At 39.6% G+C, this 19570-nt stretch overlaps 1 protein-coding gene across 4 annotated transcripts in view; it reads right to left on the reverse strand.

Annotated features, from left to right (window-relative positions):
• The window catches only part of FAM13B (family with sequence similarity 13 member B), an 86041-nt gene that overhangs the window by 30368 nt on the left and 36103 nt on the right, over positions 1-19570 (reverse strand). For all 4 annotated transcript variants that reach the window (XM_060178564.1, XM_060178557.1, XM_060178546.1 and 1 more), the window contains one exon: positions 1922-2054. In XM_060178564.1, the coding sequence (XP_060034547.1) occupies positions 1922-2054 (133 nt within the window). The remainder of the gene's footprint in view (positions 1-1921; positions 2055-19570) is intronic.

Here is a 19570-nt window from a genome sequence, read left to right on the forward strand (position 1 = left end):
TCTATTTTCATTCTTTTTACTTCAGATATAGAGAAAAGAAGAGGGGCTGGGAGGTAGCACAATGGTTATGCAAAAACATATTTTCATGCCTGAAGCTGAGCTACCAGGTTCAATCCTCAGTACCACTATAAACAAAGTCTGAGCAATGCTCTAGTAAATAATAATAAAGCATCTAAAAAATTTTTTAAAAGAGAAACAGGGAGATACAAAAAAAAAGAAAAAGAGACACACCATAGCACTACTTCGGCATCAGCAGAGCTTCCCCATATACCAAGGTGCTCCCACATGTTGCCAGGACTCGAGCCCTAACAGTGCTTTAGTGTCTGTCTCTCTCATAAAAAGAACAACAAAATGTATTATACAGAAAGCTAAAAACTGAAAATTTTTCTTGACTGTATAGAATAAAAAATGAGCTTAGGAAAAAAGGGCTTAGTAAGTGTCTCAATGTTATCACTGGATTTATAAGGTGACACTGCATTAAAAAAAAACATTTTAAAAACAGTATTACTACAATTGTTTTGTTTTTTAATTTTTTAATTTTTCCCTTTTGTTGGCCCTTGTTTATCGTTGTTATTGTTACTGCTATTGCTGTTGGATAGAGCAGAGAGAAATCGAGAGAGGAGGGGAAGACAGAGAGAAGGAGAGAAAAGATAGACACCTGCAGACCTGCTTCACCACCTGTGAAGCGACCCCTCTACAAGTAGGGAGCCGGAGGCTCAAACCAGGATCCTGATGTTGGTCTGTGTGCTTTCTGCCATGTGCGCTTAACCTGCTGTGCCACTGGCCGGCTCCCCCTACAATTGTTTTTTTTAATTATATTTATTTATTGGACAGAGACAGCCAGAGATCAAGAGGGAAGAGGGAGATAGAGAGGGAGACAGACACCTGTAGGTTGGGACCAGGGGCCTGAACCCGGATCCTTGCACACTGTAGTAACATGTGCATTCAACCAGATGCGCTGCCACCCGGCCCTGTATTACTACAACTGTGACAGTGAAAATAATTATTTTTCAATTGCTCTTTATGGTTTTCCTCTTATTATGTATCAGTTCCATGTTCCTCAAGAAAAAAAAAATCTGGGAAATACATAAAAAAGTTTAAAAAATAAATTCAACCCCATCACTAACCACCTCAGCAGATAGATAACATCATTTATTATTTCACAAGAAAATATTCTGGGAGTCGGGCATTAGTGCAGTGGATTAAGTGCACATGGTGCAAAGCACAAGGACCGGTGCAAGGATCCCAGTTCAAGCACCCCCCACACACACACACACATACACCTGCAGGGGACTAGCTCCCCAAGTGGTGAAGCAGGTCTGCAAGTGTCTTTCTTTCGCTCCCATCTTCCCCTCCTCTCTCTGTTTCTCTCTTTCTTATCCAACAATGATGACATCAATAACAACAACAATAAAAACAAGAGCAACAAAAGGGAATAAATATTTTTTTAAAAAATCAAAAAAAAACTTTTATAAAAAAAGAAAATATTTTAAAATAAACTCAGAAAATATGCACTTGGGACTCTGAATCAAGTTAATGTGTATGTTAGCAAAGATACTGAACTATAATCTGATATCAAAAGAATACATATAGTCTAGGAGAAAGTTCACCTGGTAGAACACATTCCCTGGCATGTTCAAGTCTTAGGATTTGAACCCCAGTACGACATGGGAAACACTATGGGTGGTCTTAAAGCTCCACTATGGTAAAGTAGTGCTAGGGTCTCTCCTCTCTCTCTAAATAAAAACAATTTTAAAAGAAGGCCCAGAACCTGCTCACTAATGTATGATGCCATGCAGTGACTGCCGGAAGCCACTGCATAGAGCATTTTTCAATAATGATGATGATGATGATATGCAAAGCAATCAGTATAGTACATCTTGCAAGCTTACCACAATTTTTTAGTCTTTGCATTTCTTACCTGGATATTTTCTTCATCCTCAAATATAAAATCTTGCTGCATAACTTCATTGTCTAAATTAGTGCTAGTCACAGGTTCTGAACAGTCTCTGTTACTTTCACTGGCATTAGTAATATCATCAGCAATATCAACCCTAATAATGAAGATTAAAAAAGTCACATCAGGCCAAATGCTGAATATGTAACAACATAAATAATAAATAGTATTAACGATCTGAAAGTTGCTAAAGAAAATATATTCTTTTTATAAAACCTACATTTTTGTCTTACCAAGTTAAACTACTAAATGCATTAAGTTCACTTTTAAGTCTCTGCATAGAATACTGTGAGTAATCCATCTACCTTCCTTGCTAAGCCTTCTAAAAATTTCCAAAAGCAAATGGCTTTGAAAATTTATTTATGGGCTGGGGAGAAAGCATAATGGTTACACAGAAGACTTTCATGCCTGAGGCTCCACGGTCCCAAGTTCAATTCCCAGCTACTACCATAAGCCAGAGCTGAGCAATGCTATGGTATATCTCTGTATCTTTCTCTCTGTTATCTCTTATTAAAATAAAATTTTAAAAAGCTAATTTATGTAGCAAAATAATTCCCTTTGTAAAAAGTACACCCCCACCCACAATATTGACTTATTTGTCCTATTAGAATTAAAAATACAAGGGTCCGGGTGGTAGCACAGCAGGTTAAGGATGCATGGTACAAAGCACAAGGACCAGCACAAGGATCCCGGTTCAATCCCCTGGATCCACAACTGCAGAGCGGTCGCTTCACAAGCAGTGAAGCAGGTCTGTAGATGTCTTTCTCTCCCTCTCTGTTTTCCCATCCCTCTCAATTTCTCTTTGTCCTACCCAACAACAGCAGTAACAACAACAGCAACAAAATGGAAAAAATGGCCTCTAGGAGCAGTAGATTCATGCAATGCTAGTACTAGATACCATAGTTTCTAACATTATCAAGCCCAATAGGAACAGTTTCTGATAGCAAATTTTTAGACCTTACATAGTTTAGAATATGTAAAACACTGCCACGTTTTTATTTATGATGACTACTGATAACTTCTGATGACTACTACTCATAGAACACGAATTATTTTACTGCTGATAAAAATAACAGTACTGTCTGAGCTCAGACAGTGATTTTCAGGATCTCTAATTAAGTAAAGGACAAACTCCAAGCAAACTATTTATTCCCAATAAAACATTTCACACCTTCCTATTTGACCCAAGTGCTCCCTCTATGGATTCAGTTATGTTCATTCTAATCATGTCATCAAAGCACACAAACCAGGGCCATCACACAGAGCTACAGGGGTTATCAACATGGTGTCACCCATAGATTATATGGCATGCCAGCAGTTAAACAATATATTTTTAAAGTGAACATATTCCTACTAATGGTTTTCATAGCGCTGAATTTTTTACTAGTGATTTAATACTGATTTACAAAATTGTAAGATAATAAGGGTATGACTCCACATAGTTCCCACCACAAAGTTTTGATCCCATCCCCTCTATTGGAAACTGAAATAGTTCTCTGAAGGCTGGGGGAGAGGTATAGTGTGTGTGCGTGCATGTGTATTTTCTCCCCATTTTTCCAATAGTCCTGATTTTATTTACTACCTTTCTAGGCATCCCTGCACCTATAACTACTTTCAAATATCTTTTTTTCTCTTCTCTCTTAAATACATGAAACTGAGCCTGGCTTCCTCTCGTGTTTTCCAGATTCACTTCCCTTTAATTTATGGTATAAAGTAAGATTCCTACATATCCCTTAATTTTTAGTTTCATTTAACATTTACTCTTAGGAAAGACCCATTTTGCCTTTCTAAACCTAATGTCTTTCTTTTTTTTAATCACTCTATCCAAACATCTATTCCTACAAACCCTACAAATTCAGGTATATCATTCTAATCTGCCCCTGCAGTAAAAGCTGGTAACTAAAATCACTGATTGCAGTCTAAAAGGAAGATACCTAAATATCCTATGGTACAGAGTTGAGGTAATAGTTAAGGAAAGGAGGCTCCCCTCCATTTAAAACTAGCAAGTCAAAAAAAAAAAAAGAAATTAGCAAGTTACATGAAGGAAGAGTGGAATGACATGCAGTACACAACGATACTTATTCATTCCACTATCAACAACTGACTTTTAAAAAAAGTTACGGGGAGGTCACAGGCTGGTTAGGGGATAACAACTTAAACAGCAACGTATGATTTTGTTCACATTTCATCCAACTAGACCACATGCACTGTGTCAATGTGCTGCCCCTGGATTCTGTCTGTCTAGATATCTGCTAGTCTGTCATGGTGAGACCATCCCCTACAAAGAATATAGCTTTAATGTTTTAATATTTGTTTTTATTTTTTTAATGAAGTCTGGGCCAGCCTTAGCCAACCTCTTCAAGGAGAAAGGGAAAAGGAGAGAAACCAGCACCAAAACTTCACCCAGCACTATTATGACACACATGTGCATGGCAAGGCATGTACCCTATCTGGTAAGCTATCTAAAGCCCAGAGGCCAATACTGAGTTGTTGAAAAAATCATGAAGCGTTTTCACATAGAAAATATACAGAAAAAATGTTATGGGGCCAAGTGGTGGCATACCTCGATGAGTGCATGTTACAATGTGCAAGGACCTGTGTTCAAGGACACATGTTCGAGCCCCTGTCCTCACCTGCAGGGGGAAAACTTTACAAGTGGTAAAACAGTGCTGCAGGTGTTTCTCTATTTCTCTCCCTGTCACCCCCCTTCCCTCTCAATTTCTGGCTGTCTCTATCAAATGAATAAAGATGATTTTTTTTTAATTTTAAAAAAAGATTAAAATGTTGACTTTTCTGGCAACCCAGTATTTTTAGTTCTTTTACATACAAAACAGTATGGTAAAGGCAAGCTTATTATATTTTTATCTGGGTATCCAGAGAGGGAACCCTCATTATTATGGACTTAATTTTTTAAATTTTTAATTATCACCTCAATGGAAGATTTCTGAGACTCTTCAGTGTTAAAATGCACATACAGGGAGTCGGGCGATAGCGCAGTGGGTTAAGTGCACGTGGCACAAAGTGCAAGGACTGGCTTAAAGATCCTGGTTTGAGCCCCCGGCTCCCCACCTGTAGGGGAGTTGCTTCACAGGTGGTGAAGCAGGTCTGCAGGTGTCTTTGTCTCTCCCTCTCTGTCTTCCCCTCTTCTCTCCATTTCTCTCAGTCCTATCCAACAATGATGACATCAAGAATAACTACAACAATAAAACAAGGGCAACAAAAGGGAATAAATTTAAAAAAAAAAAAAAAAAGCACAACTTACACAAGTGCATACAATCACTTTTTTTCTTCAAAAAAAATCCCAAGATGAGAACACACCATTCATCAAAATTTGGTTTTATAAAATAAAAACAACTTTATAATACTCAATATAAGACAGTAAAATGTTTTAAAAGCTTCTTACTGGTTATTAGCTTCTTCCCCAACACAATTAATACTTCCTGCTTCATTATTACACACCAGACTTTGCTGCTGTAAATTAAGATCATGATCTATGCTGGTTTGTAGATCAAAAAGGTGCTGTTCCACAGCTGCTCTAATTGTTCTTTCTAAAATACTACAAAAGAGGACACATTTAGAGCAGTCACACTAACTTGCTACTTGTTCACATAAACACAAATGTTAAAACCTTGACCAGTAAGACAAAATTACTATTGCATTAGGTAGAGAATAAAAAGAAGTATGATAAAAACTTAAAAGTTTAAAATGAGATTTACTCATAAAGATATAAATCATTAAGATTTTATAAAATCATAACAATAATTAAATCACTAATAAAAATGACAGTCATGTAATTATTACTACTATGGTAAGAATGATCAATTATCCCAGCACTTTTCATTACCATAGAGAAAGTCATTTAAATAGATTCTTCAAAGTACCATGGTAAAGCAAAATAGTTTACTGACATATGGTCAAATAAAAGAAATTACAAGACGCAAAGCACAAGGACCAGAGTAAGGATCCCGGTTTGAGCCCCCGGCTCCCCACCTGCAGGGGAGTTGCTTCACAGGCGGTGAAGCAGGTATGCAGGTGTCTGTCTTTCTCTCCCTCTCTGTCTTCCCTTCCTCTCTCCATTTCTCTCTGTCCTATCCAACAACAACCACATCAATAACAACAACAATAATCACTACAACAATAAAAGAAAAAACAAGGGCAACAAAAGGGAATAAATAAATAAATATTTTTTTTAAAAAAAGAAATTACAAGAGTATTGTTTATGTATTTACATGTAGTCTACTACTTAAAGGAAAACATTTTTTAAAGCTCTATTTACATTTTAAAATTATTTCAGAAGATAAAAAAAAATCATCTGGAAAAAGTTCATCTTGGGTGGGGGTAGATAGCATAATAGTTATGCAAACAGACTGTCATGCCTGAGGATCCAAAGTTTCAGGTTCAATCCCCCATACTACCATAAGCAAGAGCTGATCAGTGCTCTAGCTAAAAAAAAAAAAAAAAAAAGTTCAAGTTTAGACCACGGAGATACCAGATTCAATCCCTAGTACTACCATATGCACCAGAGTTGAGCAGTCATCCGGTCTCTCTCATAAAAGACTTATAAAAATAAATCTTTAAAAAAAAAAAAAAAAGTTTGCATCTGTTAACAAGTGCAATGTGCTTCTTTTGTTCATATTATAGTACAGAAAATTGTAACTTATGTCCAATTTTTCCTCTAATGTATGTCAAGTAAATGATTTTTCTGCCTATATACTTAAAAATAGTTAAATAATACTTTCAAATTTGTATTACTGTACTGTTAAATACACTACTTAATCTTCAGACAAGATGTTGGTCTGGAATACATGTGCACTAAAAGAAACTAACATTTTTCAATCCTAAATAACTATACTACTTTATCTTATACAAATTCTAGGGGCCGGATGATGGCACATGTTACAATTCATTAGGACCCAGGTTCAAGACCCCGTCCCCACCTGCAGGGGGAAAGCTTTCCAAGTGGTGAAGCAGGGCTGCAATTGTCTGTCTCTCTCCCTCTCTGTCTCCCCCTTCCCTCTAGATTTCTGGCTGTTTCTATCCAATAAATATAGTAAAGAAAAAAATTTTTTTAATTATCAAAAAAAAATTCTAATTGTTTATTAGAACATTAGAAACCATTGCATCCTTCTGCACAGCAAAAGAAACCACCACCCAAACAGACTACTTACAGAATGGGAGATCTTTACATGCCATACATCAGACAAAAGGCTAATAATAATAATATCAAGAGCTCATCAAACTCAGCAGCAACAACAAAAATAAAATAACCACATCCAAAAGTGGGGAGAGGATATGAACAGAATATTCACCAAAGAAGAGATCCAAAAGGCCAACAGACATGAAAAATGTCCCAACTCACAGTCAGTGAAATGCAATTTAAGACAGTGAGAAACCACTTCACTCCTGACCATGTCATACATCAGAAAAGATAGTAACAGGGGGTCGGGCGGTGGCGCAGTGGGTTAAGCGCATGTGGCGCAAAGCGCAGGAACCGGCGTAAGGATCCCGGTTCGAGCCCCCGGCTCCCCACCTGCAGGGGAGTCGCTTCACAGGCGGTGAAGCAGGTCTGCAGGTGTCTTATCTTTCTCTCCGCCTCTCTGTCTTCCCCTCCTCTCTCCATTTCTCTCTGTCCTATCCAACAACGAATTGCATCAACAAGGGCAATAATAATAACCACAATGAAGCTACAACAAGGGCAACAAAAGGGGGGAAAAATGGCCTCCAGGAGCGGTGGATTCATGGTGCAGGCACCGAGCCCAGCAATAACCCTAGGGAAAAAAAAAAAAAAAAGAAAAGATAGTAACAATAAATGCTGGAGAGGTTATTGGTGTAAGGGAATCCTCTGCCCTGCTAATGAGAGTGTAAATTGGCCCAACCCATCTGGAGAACTCTCAGAAGGCTAGAAATAGATCTACCCTATAACCCTGCAATTCCTCTCCTAGCGATATATCCTAAGGAATTAAACACATCCATCCAAAGAGATCTGTGCTATGTTCATAGCAACACAATTTGTAATAGTCAAAACTTGGAACAAGGGAGTCGGGCTGTAGCGCAGCGGGTTAAGCGCAGGTGGCGCAAAGCACAAGGACCGGCATAAGGATCCCGGTTCGAACCCCAGCTCCCCACCTGCAGGGGAGTTGCTTCACAGGCGGTGAAGCAGGTCTGCAGGTGTCTTTCTCTCCTCCTCTCTGTCTTCCCCTCCTCTCTCCATTTCTCTCTGTCCTATCCAACAACGACAACAACAATAATAACTACAACAATAAAACAACAAGGGCAACAAAAGGGAATAAATAAATAAAATAAATATTAAAAAAAAAAACTTGGAACAAGGTCACTCTATACTTCTCCGGAAGATCTTTCATTTTATTTTTATTTTTTATTACCTTTATTTATTGTATAGAGACTATCAGAAATCGAGAAGGAAGGAGGAGATAAAAGGGAAGAGAGACAGACACCTGCAGCACTGCTTCACCACTTGCAAAGCTTTCCCCCTGCAGGTGGGGCCTGGGGGTTTGAAATCAGGTCCTTGTGCATTGTAACATGTGCGCTCAACCAGGTGCACCACCACTCAGGCCGAACAGCCAAAACTTGGAAGCAACCCAGGTGTCCAACAGCAGATGATAGGCTAAGAAAGTTGTGGTATATATACACAATGGAATACCACTCAGTTATTAAGAATGAAGTCACCTTCACCTCAGCTTGGATGAAGCTTAAAGGAATTATATTAAGTGACATAAGCCAGAAAGAGAAAAATGAGTAAGGGATGATCTCACTCATAGGCAGAACTTAAGACACAAGAACAGGGAGGGGGCTGCGCAGTAGCACATTGGGTTAAGTGTACATAGTACAAAGTCCAAGGACAGGCACAAGGCTCAAGCCCCTGGCTCCCCACCTGCAGGGGGGTCACTTTGCAAATGGTGAAGCAGATCTGCAGGTGTCTATCTTTCTCTCTCATTGTCTTCTCTCCTCCTCTCTCAATTACCCTCTGTCCTATCCAACAACAAGAACAAAATGAAAAAATGACCACCATGAAGAACAGTGGATTCATGGTTCAGGCACCAAGCCCCAGCAATAACCCTGGAGGCAAAAAAAAAAAAAAGGAAAAGAAAGAGAAAGGGAAAATACAAAATAAAACTTGGACTGGTTGTATATTGCAACAAAGTAAAAAAACTCAGTGGAGAAGGGCTTCCACTGGGACAAAAGTGTTTTTTCAGAAAACTGAGATATTTAACACATGCACCAATTAATGGCAAACCATTAATCCCTTAAAAAAAAGATACCATGGGGGACGGTCGGTGGCACAGTGGGTTAAGCGCACATGGCACAAAGCACAAGGATCCCAGTTCGAGCCCCTGAAGCAGGCCTGCAGGTGTCTGTCTTTCTCTCCTCCTCTGTCTTCCCCATCTCTCTACATTTCTCTCTGTCCTATCCGGCAACAATGACATTAATAACAACAATAATAACCAAAACAACAAGGGCAACAAAAAGGAAAATAATAAAACATTTTTTAAAAAGTATATAGAAATAAAGATACCCTGCTAAATAAGAGAAAATATTTACACATCATACATCAGACAAACAACAATTAAAATATGTAAAAAAAAAAATAAATAAAACAACTCAGCAGCAACAACAACAAAAAAAAACCCATTAAGTTGAAAGTGAAAATGTTCTGTAAACATCTATCACAGGGATGAAGTGCACCCATGTGTCCAAAACTATACTGTAAACCATTAATCCTCCATAGAATGATGGGGGGGTGATAGGGTGCAAGTCAGTAACACACCTGGTAGAACGAATTTATTACCATGTGCAAGGTTCAGGGTTTGAGCCCCCACTCCCTACCTGCAGGAAGGATACTTTCATGAGTGGTAGGGCAAGTCTAAAGTTGTCTATCCTTCTTTCTCCCTCCCCTCTCAATTTCTCTTTGTCCTATCAAAATGGAAAAAAAAAAAAAAAGACCACTGGGAGCCATGGACTCATAGTGCCGGCACTAAGCCTCAGCAATAAGCTTGGTGGCAATAAAAAAAAAAAAATCTATTATTTGATTAATTTAAGTAAAGCAACAAAAAATGGGGACCCCCCCCCCATGGGAAGCATACCCGGTAGAGAGTGAATATGTTACAATGTGCAAGGACCCAAGTTTAAGCCTCCAGTTTCCACCTGCAGTGGGAAAGCTTCACAAATGGTGAAGCAGTACTACAGGTACCTCTCTCTCTCTCTCCCTGTCCTCCTCATAACTCTTAATTTCTCTTTCCTATTAAGTATAATAGAAATAAAGAAAAAGAAAAGGGTAGGGTAGATAGCATAATGGTTATGCAAAGAGAATCTCATGCCTGACGCTCCAAGATCCCAGGTTCAATCCCCCACATCACCAAAAAAAAAAAAAAAGAGAGAGAGAGAGAGAGAAATGGAATAGTATTTGATTCAATAGGCATGAGGTCACAAGTTCAATTCCTGGCATCATAGGATGGCACTCTGATACTCTATATCATAAGTTACTTATTTTGAAATGAAAAACTGAGCCTGAAAGCTATGCAGAGCTACCACACATGCAAAGCCCTGGGTTCATTCTCCAGAACCAAATGAAAAAGTTTTTATATGCATATGTATACAAAAATGGCTAGAATTAACATATTTTTATTATTATAAACAGGCTTGTTAAGATCAAACCAGTATGTGCAAGTTTTGGGGGGACTCCAGGAGATAGTTCACCTGGTAGAGTACATAGCTTACCATGCACAAGGTCCTAGGTTTGCATTCCAGCATCACATGTATACCAAAGATAGAAGAAAAGCAAATGTGGTGGTGTGGGAAGCGGGGAGGAGGGAAGGGAGGGGAAGGAAAGGAAGGAAGAGATGGAGGGAAGGACAGGACAGGACAGGACAGGACAAAAATTGTGTCCTGGGAGGCAACATAGTGCATGGAGTATCTTACATAATAATGTTTGGTGAAAGAAAACCACACGTAGTTTTCATAAAGCTCAAAAATACACACAGAAATTGAAGAAACATGGGCTTAAGTTTACATCTGGTCTCCAAAAAAATGACTGTGGTTGTTTAATAAAAACTTTCACAGGGCACAGCAAAATTTTTGGTGGTCTAAGTTAGTTAGGGAAAACTATTTCCCAGCAAGCCCCCACCCTTACTCACTGTCTTTTCATGACAGGGCCCTTGTACCTGCAATTCCATTGTTCTCAGTGGACTTTTTATTTTTCCTTTCAGCTTCATTTCAAGAGAGACAGAGAAAGAAGAGATAACCATGGCACTGCTCAACCTGTCATGAAGCTTCCTCCTATGCTGTGTATGGTACTCCCATGTTGTGAATGGGGGCTCAAACCTGGATCCCGAACGTGACGAAAGTATGTGGTTTACCAGGTCAGCTGTCTACCAGGCTACTTCCTGCCCCTTCCCTTTTAATAGCTTTTCGAGCAAAATTACAACTATACATAATTATACATAACAGCAGTAATCAGCAATCTGGGTTATTTCTACAGCAGGAAAGGTTCTTTAGCCCTGAAGAGCTTATCAAGAAACCAGGTAAATGCTCTCTTCCAAAGGTAATAGTAAATATATTTTGTAGTTTATGAGTCAGACTGTCACCCATATACTATAAAGCTGAATGTATAACTTGGCTCTGAATATCAGACAGACAGAAACTAATTGTTTCCAAATATACTGCATTTTATTTTCATAGTTGAACCAAGTTCTGGGGTAAAAAGTCTTAATCCATAAAGAAAAGATGACAGATTATAGAAACATAAATAACAGAAGACTATAAGTTCTGGTTAATAGACAAAAATAACTGCTGACAAATTTAAAGTCAAATTACTTACTGACTGGGGGCAGGGCGGTGGCACACCTGGTTAAGCACACACGTTACAGTGCACATGGACCTGGGTTCCAGCCCCCCATCCCCACCTACAGGGGGAGAGCTTCAGAAGTGGTGAAGTGGGGCTATAGGGGTCTCTCTGTCTCTCTCCTTTTCTGTCTCCCCCTTCCCTCTCAATTTCTGGCTGTCTCTATCCAATAAATAAAGATAATTTTTTAAAAATTACTTATGGACTGTGAAAAGATGTCTTTAAAAAAAAAATCTTTTAGTTGTCCAGGAGACAGTTTATGAGGTAGACCTGAGAACATTATGTCCCAAGATTGATTCCCTAGCATTGTAGATACCATAGTGATGCTCTGGTTCTCTAAGTAAATTTTTTGAAAACTATTTTTAAAATATCTTTCATACAAAATAATTAAGTACCTTTCAAATCTTCAGAAGCATTTAAAAATACTAAACGTGTTCACTAACCCAAGCCTCACTCTCAAGACCAGACTAGAAGAACAAACATTAAATCCCAAGTGTCATACATGTTTTAAAGTCTCTAGTTAAGAAGGAAAGGGGAATCTAGTTATAATCAGTGTCATACTAAAGATGGGTGATATTGCACCAAAGTAAGACTCTGGGGTGGGTGTGGGGGGAAGAGTACAGGTCCAAAAAGGATGACAGAGGACCTAGTGGGAGTTGTATTGTTATGTGGAAAACTGAGAAATGTTATGCATGTAAAAACTATTGTATTTACTGTCAAATATAAAACATTAATCCCCCAATAAAGAAATTTAAAAAAATAAAGATAGGTCATTCTCTTATTATTATTATATTTATTTATTGGATGGAGACAGTCAGAAATTGAGAGATATGGGAGATATTGAGAGAGGAAGAGAGACAAAGAGACAACTGCAACACTGCTTCACCACTTGAACGCTTTCCCCCTGCAGGTAAGGAACAGGGGCTCAAACCTGGGTTCTTGTGTATTGAAATGTGCACTTAGCCAGGTGCACTACCATTCAGCCCCTAAGATTGGCATTCTCTGACCTTGTCCCCTCTTCTGTAATTTATATTTATAAATCAAATACATAATCTTAAGAGCATAAAACAAACCCTGCAGTCAAAACTATTTTTTAATTCTCTAATTGCCAATATTTAGTTACAGGCATCAATAACAGTACAATAGCTATAATTCAATTTAACCCTGAGCAAGTTCACTTTCTCTATGCAACAGAGCCTTGAAAGTCATTCAGAGTATTATGGGATCTCCTAACAAAAGCATCACAAAGTAAAGAGGCTTTAGATAAAGGATAGTGATAAGTTTATAAAAACTGCTGAGCAATTATCAAGTGTTGAGTCAAAATGTTAAGCTAAAACAGGTCACTAAAGAACTCAGTTAATAATCCACAAATTATCTTAAAAGTACTTTTAAGAAGACATGAAAAGGTGACAAAATATTGAATATGGATAGAGTTCCTGCAAACTTATTTAAGACTAATACAGGGAGTTGTGTGGTAGCGCAACGGAGATTCTAGTGGTATTGCAGCGGGTTAAGCACAGGTGGCACAAAGCGCAAAGACCGGAGTAAAGATCCCTGCTGGAGCCCCCAGCTCCCCACTTGCAGGGGAGTCTCTTCATAGGTGGTGAAGCTGGTCTGCAGGTGTCTGTCTTTCTCTCCCCCTCTGTGTTCCCCTCCTCTCTCCATTTCTCTCTGTCCTATCCAACAACAACGATGACGACATCAGTAACAACAATAACTACAACAATAAAACATCAAGGGCAACAAAAGGGAATAAATATTAAAAAAAACTAATCTGTTTTCACTAAATATACTACACCACCTAAAGATATACATTATCAGGGAGTTGGGCGGTAGCGTAGCAGATTAAGCACACGTGGCATAAAGCACGTAAGGATCCCGGTTCCAGCCCCGGCTCCCCGCCTGCAGGGGAGTTGCTTCACAAGTGGTGAAGCAGGTCTGCAGGTGTCTGTCTTTCTCTCCCCCTCTGTCTTCCCCTCCTCTCTCCATTTCTCTCTGTCCTATCCAACAATGATGACATCAATAACAACAACAATAATAACTATGACAATAAAAAAAAACAAGGGCAACAAAAGCAAATATTTTTTTAAAAGATATACATTATCACAAATATGAAATTGCTAGAACATGCATACGTATTCTTCAGATTCATCTCTAGGAAAGCATCAATAGTCTTAAATGTGAAATTAGGAGCATCTCCAAGTAATTCATGCCAGAATCAAACCAAAATTAAAAAGTGAAAGCAAAAATTACAGTTCCCTTTCAAACCAAAAGTAATACTCCTTTCCTCATTTCCCCATCAACTTGTCATACCTACAATGGAAGTACAAAGGTTCCTCACTATTAGAAAAGTTGATCACTAAGAAACCTCCCCCTCCCCTCTCAATTTATCTGTCTCTATCCAAGAATAAATATTTTTTAAAAAGAAAAAAAATGCAGAGTCCAGTAAAGGACACAGGGAGTAGCAAATCTGTAATTAAGACAGGCCAGGAGGTGGCACACCTGGTTAAGTAATTCTTGCCATGCATAAGGAGCAAGGTCCCAGGTCCCACCTGCAGAGGGGAAGCTTTACAAGCAGTAAAGCAGTACTGTAGGGGTTGCACTCATGTGCATTCTCTCTCAGCTTTTCTCTGTCTCTCTCAACTTTTCTCTGTCTCTGTCCAATAAAAATAAAATTCAACAGGAAAATAATCTAGTTAAGACTAGGGAGATATCATAGTGGTTATACAGAAAGACTTTCATGCCTAAGGCACTAAAAATTCCAGGTTCACCAAAAGCCAGCACCACCCAGTACTACCAGAAGCCAGGGTTGAGCAGTGCTCTGGCTGGGACCCGGATCTAGGTAAAGAGATGGGCACCAAATTCCAGATGTTTCCATCCTGACCTCAACAACATGTCCAGACTTATTCAGAGCCCTATCCTACTAGGAAACGATAGGGACAGGCTGGAGGTATGGACTGGCCTGCTAGCATCTATGTCCAGCAGAGATGCTATTACATAATACAGAATTCCTTCCTTCAGCACCTCAAAAGTAATTTTGGTCCATACTCGCTAACGTTAGGGGAAGATGGCAAGAGGGCTCTGAACCCTAGCTCTACTGGGAGCCAGAACTTTTGTGACATGTAACATTTGTTTTGACACTATCACTGAGAGGAAAGAAATTATGGACAACACCTGAAGAATTCAGGTGCTGCTTCACTTACCTGAGAAGAGGAAAAAGGACAACTATGGGATTATTTCACTTTTAAGTGGTATATAGAGAACTGAAACACATAAACTTAGGATATATATATAGTCAACCCATACCTATGCTCTTGGGAGCACTATGGTGGTTACCTGGGAGGAGACTATAGAACTTTGGTGGTGGAGTGGTGTGGAATTATATTCCTTTTATTTTATAATCTTGTAAATCACTAATAAAAAAAATGTGGGTAGGAGAATAAGTGGTAGCACACCCAGTTAAGCACACAAACTATCATGGATTTGATTTTACCACCCCACTGCCTGCCTGCAGGGGGGACACTTCATTAGCAGTGAAGCTAGTCTGCAGGTATCTCTATCTCCCCCACCCTTCTCAATTTTTCTCTGTCCTAACTAATAAAACAGACACGGGGGGGGGGGGGGGGTGATGGTCACCTGGAGTGGAGATTCATAGTACACACACCGAGCCCCAGGAATAAATTAAAATTTTTTTTTAATTTTGTTTTTAAATAGGAATTGGGTAGTGGCACATGTGATAGAACATACACGTTAACAGGAGTCAGGCAGTAGTGCAGTGGGTTAAGTGCTGGTAGTGCAAAGCGCAAGGACCAGAGTAATGATCCTGGTTCGAGCTACAGCTCCCCACCTACAGGGAAGTCACTTCACAAGCAGTGAAGCAGGTCTGCAAGTGTCTATCTTTCTCTACCCTCTCTGTCTTCCCCTCGACTCTGCAGTTCTCTGTCCTATCCAACAACAATGACATCAATAACAACAATAACAACAACTATAACAATAAAACAAGGGCACAAAAGGGAATAAATTAATATTTAAAAACAAAACAAAGTACCCATTTAAAAAAAGAACAACAACATACACATTACCATGCACAAAGACATGGCTTCAAGCCCCTAGTCCCTACCTGCAGGGGAAGGGGTGGACTTCATGAGCAGTGCAGCTCTTTCTTCCTATCTCCCCTGTCTCTTTCAATCTCAGTCTACTAGCTATCTTCATAACGGAGACCCCAAAGCTTCATCTGCAGTATTCCAGCCTTTAGGTTCATGATTACTCAATAATTTGTTTGGCTTTATATGTTAACTCTTTTTTCAGCCACCAGGTTCCAGATAGTACCATGATGCCAACCAAACTTCCCTGGGCAGACGACCCCACCAATGTGTCCTGGAGCCCTGCTTTCCCAGAGCCCTGCCCAACTAGGGAAAAAGAGAGACAGGCTGTGAGTATGGATCCACCTGCCAACGCCCATGTTCAGTAGGGAAGCAATTACAGAAGTCAGACCTTCCACCTTCTGTATCCCATAGTGACCCAGGGTCCATACTCCCATAGGGTTAAAGAATAAGAAAGCTATCAGGGGAGGGGATGGATACAGAGTTCTGGTGGTGAGAATTGTGTGGAGTTGTACCCCTCTTATCCTATGGTTTTATCAGTGTTTCCTTTTTATAAATAAAAAAATTTTTAAAGGGGGGGGGCCTAGGGATATAGCAGAATGGTTATGCAAAAGACCTTCATGCCTAAAGCTCTGGTCTAATCCCCAGCACCAATACAAACCAGTAGTGCTCTGGTTTCTTTATCTCTCTCTATAGGTCTCTCATAAATAAATATATAAATTTTAAAAAGGGGAGGGGGCTGCCAGGAGTAGTGGATTTGTTATGCAGGAAGAGCCCCAGCAGTAACTCTTGATAGTAGTAAAATGGAATTAAATATCTTCACAGTTTAGCAATCTTTAATATATATATAAAATATAAGTATGTAGCTATAAAAATTAATTAGAAGGTAATACAAACACACACACACAAAAAAAAGTGTTAGTTCATGCAAAAGACTGAATATGTTGTGGTCTGGAAGGGGGCTCAGTGGATAAAACACTGAACTCTCAAGCGTGAGGTCCAGAGTTCAATCCCTGGCAGCACATGTACCAGAGTGATGTCTAGTGTTCGTTCTCTCTCTCTCTCTCCCCTCCCTCCTATCTTCATGAATAAATAAAATCTTTAAAAAAAAAAAAAAAAAGACTGAAATGTTTGAAAAAAGATTAAATACATACTATAAGAACAATTCTGTTTGGAATAAACTATAAAATATAAAGATCTAGAGACACAGAGAAATATAATATTGTAGTTCTATTTAGTAGCATGTATTACAATTTTTCTAAATTACTAGACAGTTCTTCCCTTAGATATTACTGGGTTTTTTTTTTATTGTTGTAGTTATTATTGCTGTTGTTGTTGTCATCATTGTTGGATAGGACAGAGAGAAATGGAGAGAGGAGGGGAAGACAGAGAGGGGGAGAGAAAGACACCTGCAGACCTGCTTCACCACTTGTGAAGCGACTTTCCTGCAGGTGGGGAGCTGGGGGCTTGAATCGGGATCATTACGAGGGTCCTTGTACCAGTCCTTTCACTTCACGACGTGCGCTTAACCCACTGTGCTACCGCCCGACTCCCAATAAGACATTTTGCTTTTTGACTCCTACATTTCCTCTGCTTATTTTCTTTCTTTTTTTTGGGGGGGTCTCCAGGGTTACCACTGGGGCTAGGTGTTGGCACTTCAAATCTCCCACTTCTGGTCACGTTTTGTTTTCCTCCCCCTGCCCTTCTTTTCATTCGAAAGGACAAAGAAATTGAGAGGGGAGAGAGATAGAAAGGGAGAATGGGGGGGGGGGGTAGATAGCATAATGATTATGCAAAGAGACTCTCCTGCCTGAGGCTCTAAGGTCCCAGGTTCAACTCCTCATACCACTATAAACCAGAGCTAAGCAGTACTCTGGTTGGTGGGGGGGGGGGGGGCGGCAAAGAGAGAGAGAGGCAAAGAGAGACCTGTGGACCTGCTTCATCATTAGTGAAGTATCCCTGCTACAGGTAGGGAATGGGGGTGGGGAGCCTGAGGCCGCCCCCCCATCCTTTTTTTTTTAAAGATTTTATTTGTTTATTAATGAAAAAGATGACGAGAGAAAGAACCAGACATCACTCTGGTACATCTGCTGCTGGGAAATGAATTCAGGACCTCATGCTTGAGAGTACAACATTTTATTAACTGAGCCACCTCTAGGACCAAAAGTTCTTGAATTCTTTAAGGCCCCCTAAGCAATCCACCCAATGGTGTCAGCTACATGCTGAGATAGAGTCACCATCTTAGCATATTTACCAAATATGCTATATAAATACATAGAAATATAAATATATATTTAAATTTTGGGAGTTGGGTGGTAGCGCAGCAGGTTAAGCACATATGGTGCAAAGTTCAAGGACTGGCGTAAGTATCCCGGTTCAAGCCCCCGGCTCCCCACCTGCAGGGGAGTCACTTCCAAGTGGTGAAGCAGGTCTGCAGATGTCTTTCTCTCCCCTCTCTGCTTTCCCCTCCTCTCTCCATTTCTCTGTCCTATCCAACGACAAGAATAATAACTACAACAGTCAAACAACAAGGGCAACAAAAGGGAATAAATATTTAAATATATATAATTTTTACATGAAAAGTACTGGAAAGGTCTCTCTTAAATAACATAAGAATTCTACTTGAGGGGGTCCAGGTGGTAGCATACTTGGTTGAGCTTACATGTTACAGTATGCAAGGACCCGGGTTCAAGCCCCTGGTCTCTAACTATAGGGAGAAAGCACTGCAAGTGGTAAAGCAGTGCTGCAGTTATCTTTGTCTCTCCCAATCTCCCTTTTCCTTCTCGATAATAAAAAAAAAAAAAAGATGATCAATAAATTTAAAAGGTGGGCTGGAAGGTGGAACAGTGGATACAGCATTGGACTCTCAAGCATGAGTTCAATCCCCGGCAGCACATGTACCACAGTGATGCCTGGTTCTTTCTCTCTCCCCTCCTATCTTTCTCATGAATAAATAAATAAAATCTTTAAACAAAACAAAAAAAACATTTAAGTGGTCTAGGAGTGGTGCAGTGATAAAGCTTTGGACTCTCAAGCATGAGGTCCTGAGTTCGATCCCCAGCAGCACATGTGCCAGAGTGATGTCTGGTTCTTTCTCTCTCCTATCTTTCTCATTAATAAATAAATAAAATCTTAAAAAAAAAAAAAAAAACAGTTAAAAGAATTCTACCTGCAGGGTGGTATACACATATTCCTATGTTCAAAGACCCCACTAGTCCCCATGTGCAGGGGCAAGCTTCATGAGAGGAAGCAGTGCTGCTGGTGTCTCTGTCTCCTCCTTCTCTCTCAATTTCTCTGTCTCTATACAAAATAAATTTTTTAAAAAAATTTAAAGAGTAGGGAGTCGGGCTGTAGCACAGCGGGTTAAGCGCAGGTGGCGCAAAGCACAAGGACCGGCATAAGGATCCTGGTTCAAACCCCGGCTCCCCACCTGCAGGGGAGTCCCTTCACAGGCGGTGAAGCAGGTCTGCAGGTGTCTATCTTTCTCTCCTCCTCTCTGTCTTCCCCTCCTGTCTCCATTTCTCTCTGTCCTATCCAACAACGACAACAACAATAATAACTACAACAATAAAACAACAAGGGCAACAAAAAGGGAATAAATAAAATAAATATTAAAAAAAAATTTAAAAAAAAGGGAATAAATAAATAAAA

Source organism: Erinaceus europaeus, chromosome 2 (assembly GCF_950295315.1).
Source record: "Erinaceus europaeus chromosome 2, mEriEur2.1, whole genome shotgun sequence".
In the NCBI taxonomy this organism is placed as follows: Eukaryota; Metazoa; Chordata; class Mammalia; order Eulipotyphla; family Erinaceidae; genus Erinaceus; species Erinaceus europaeus.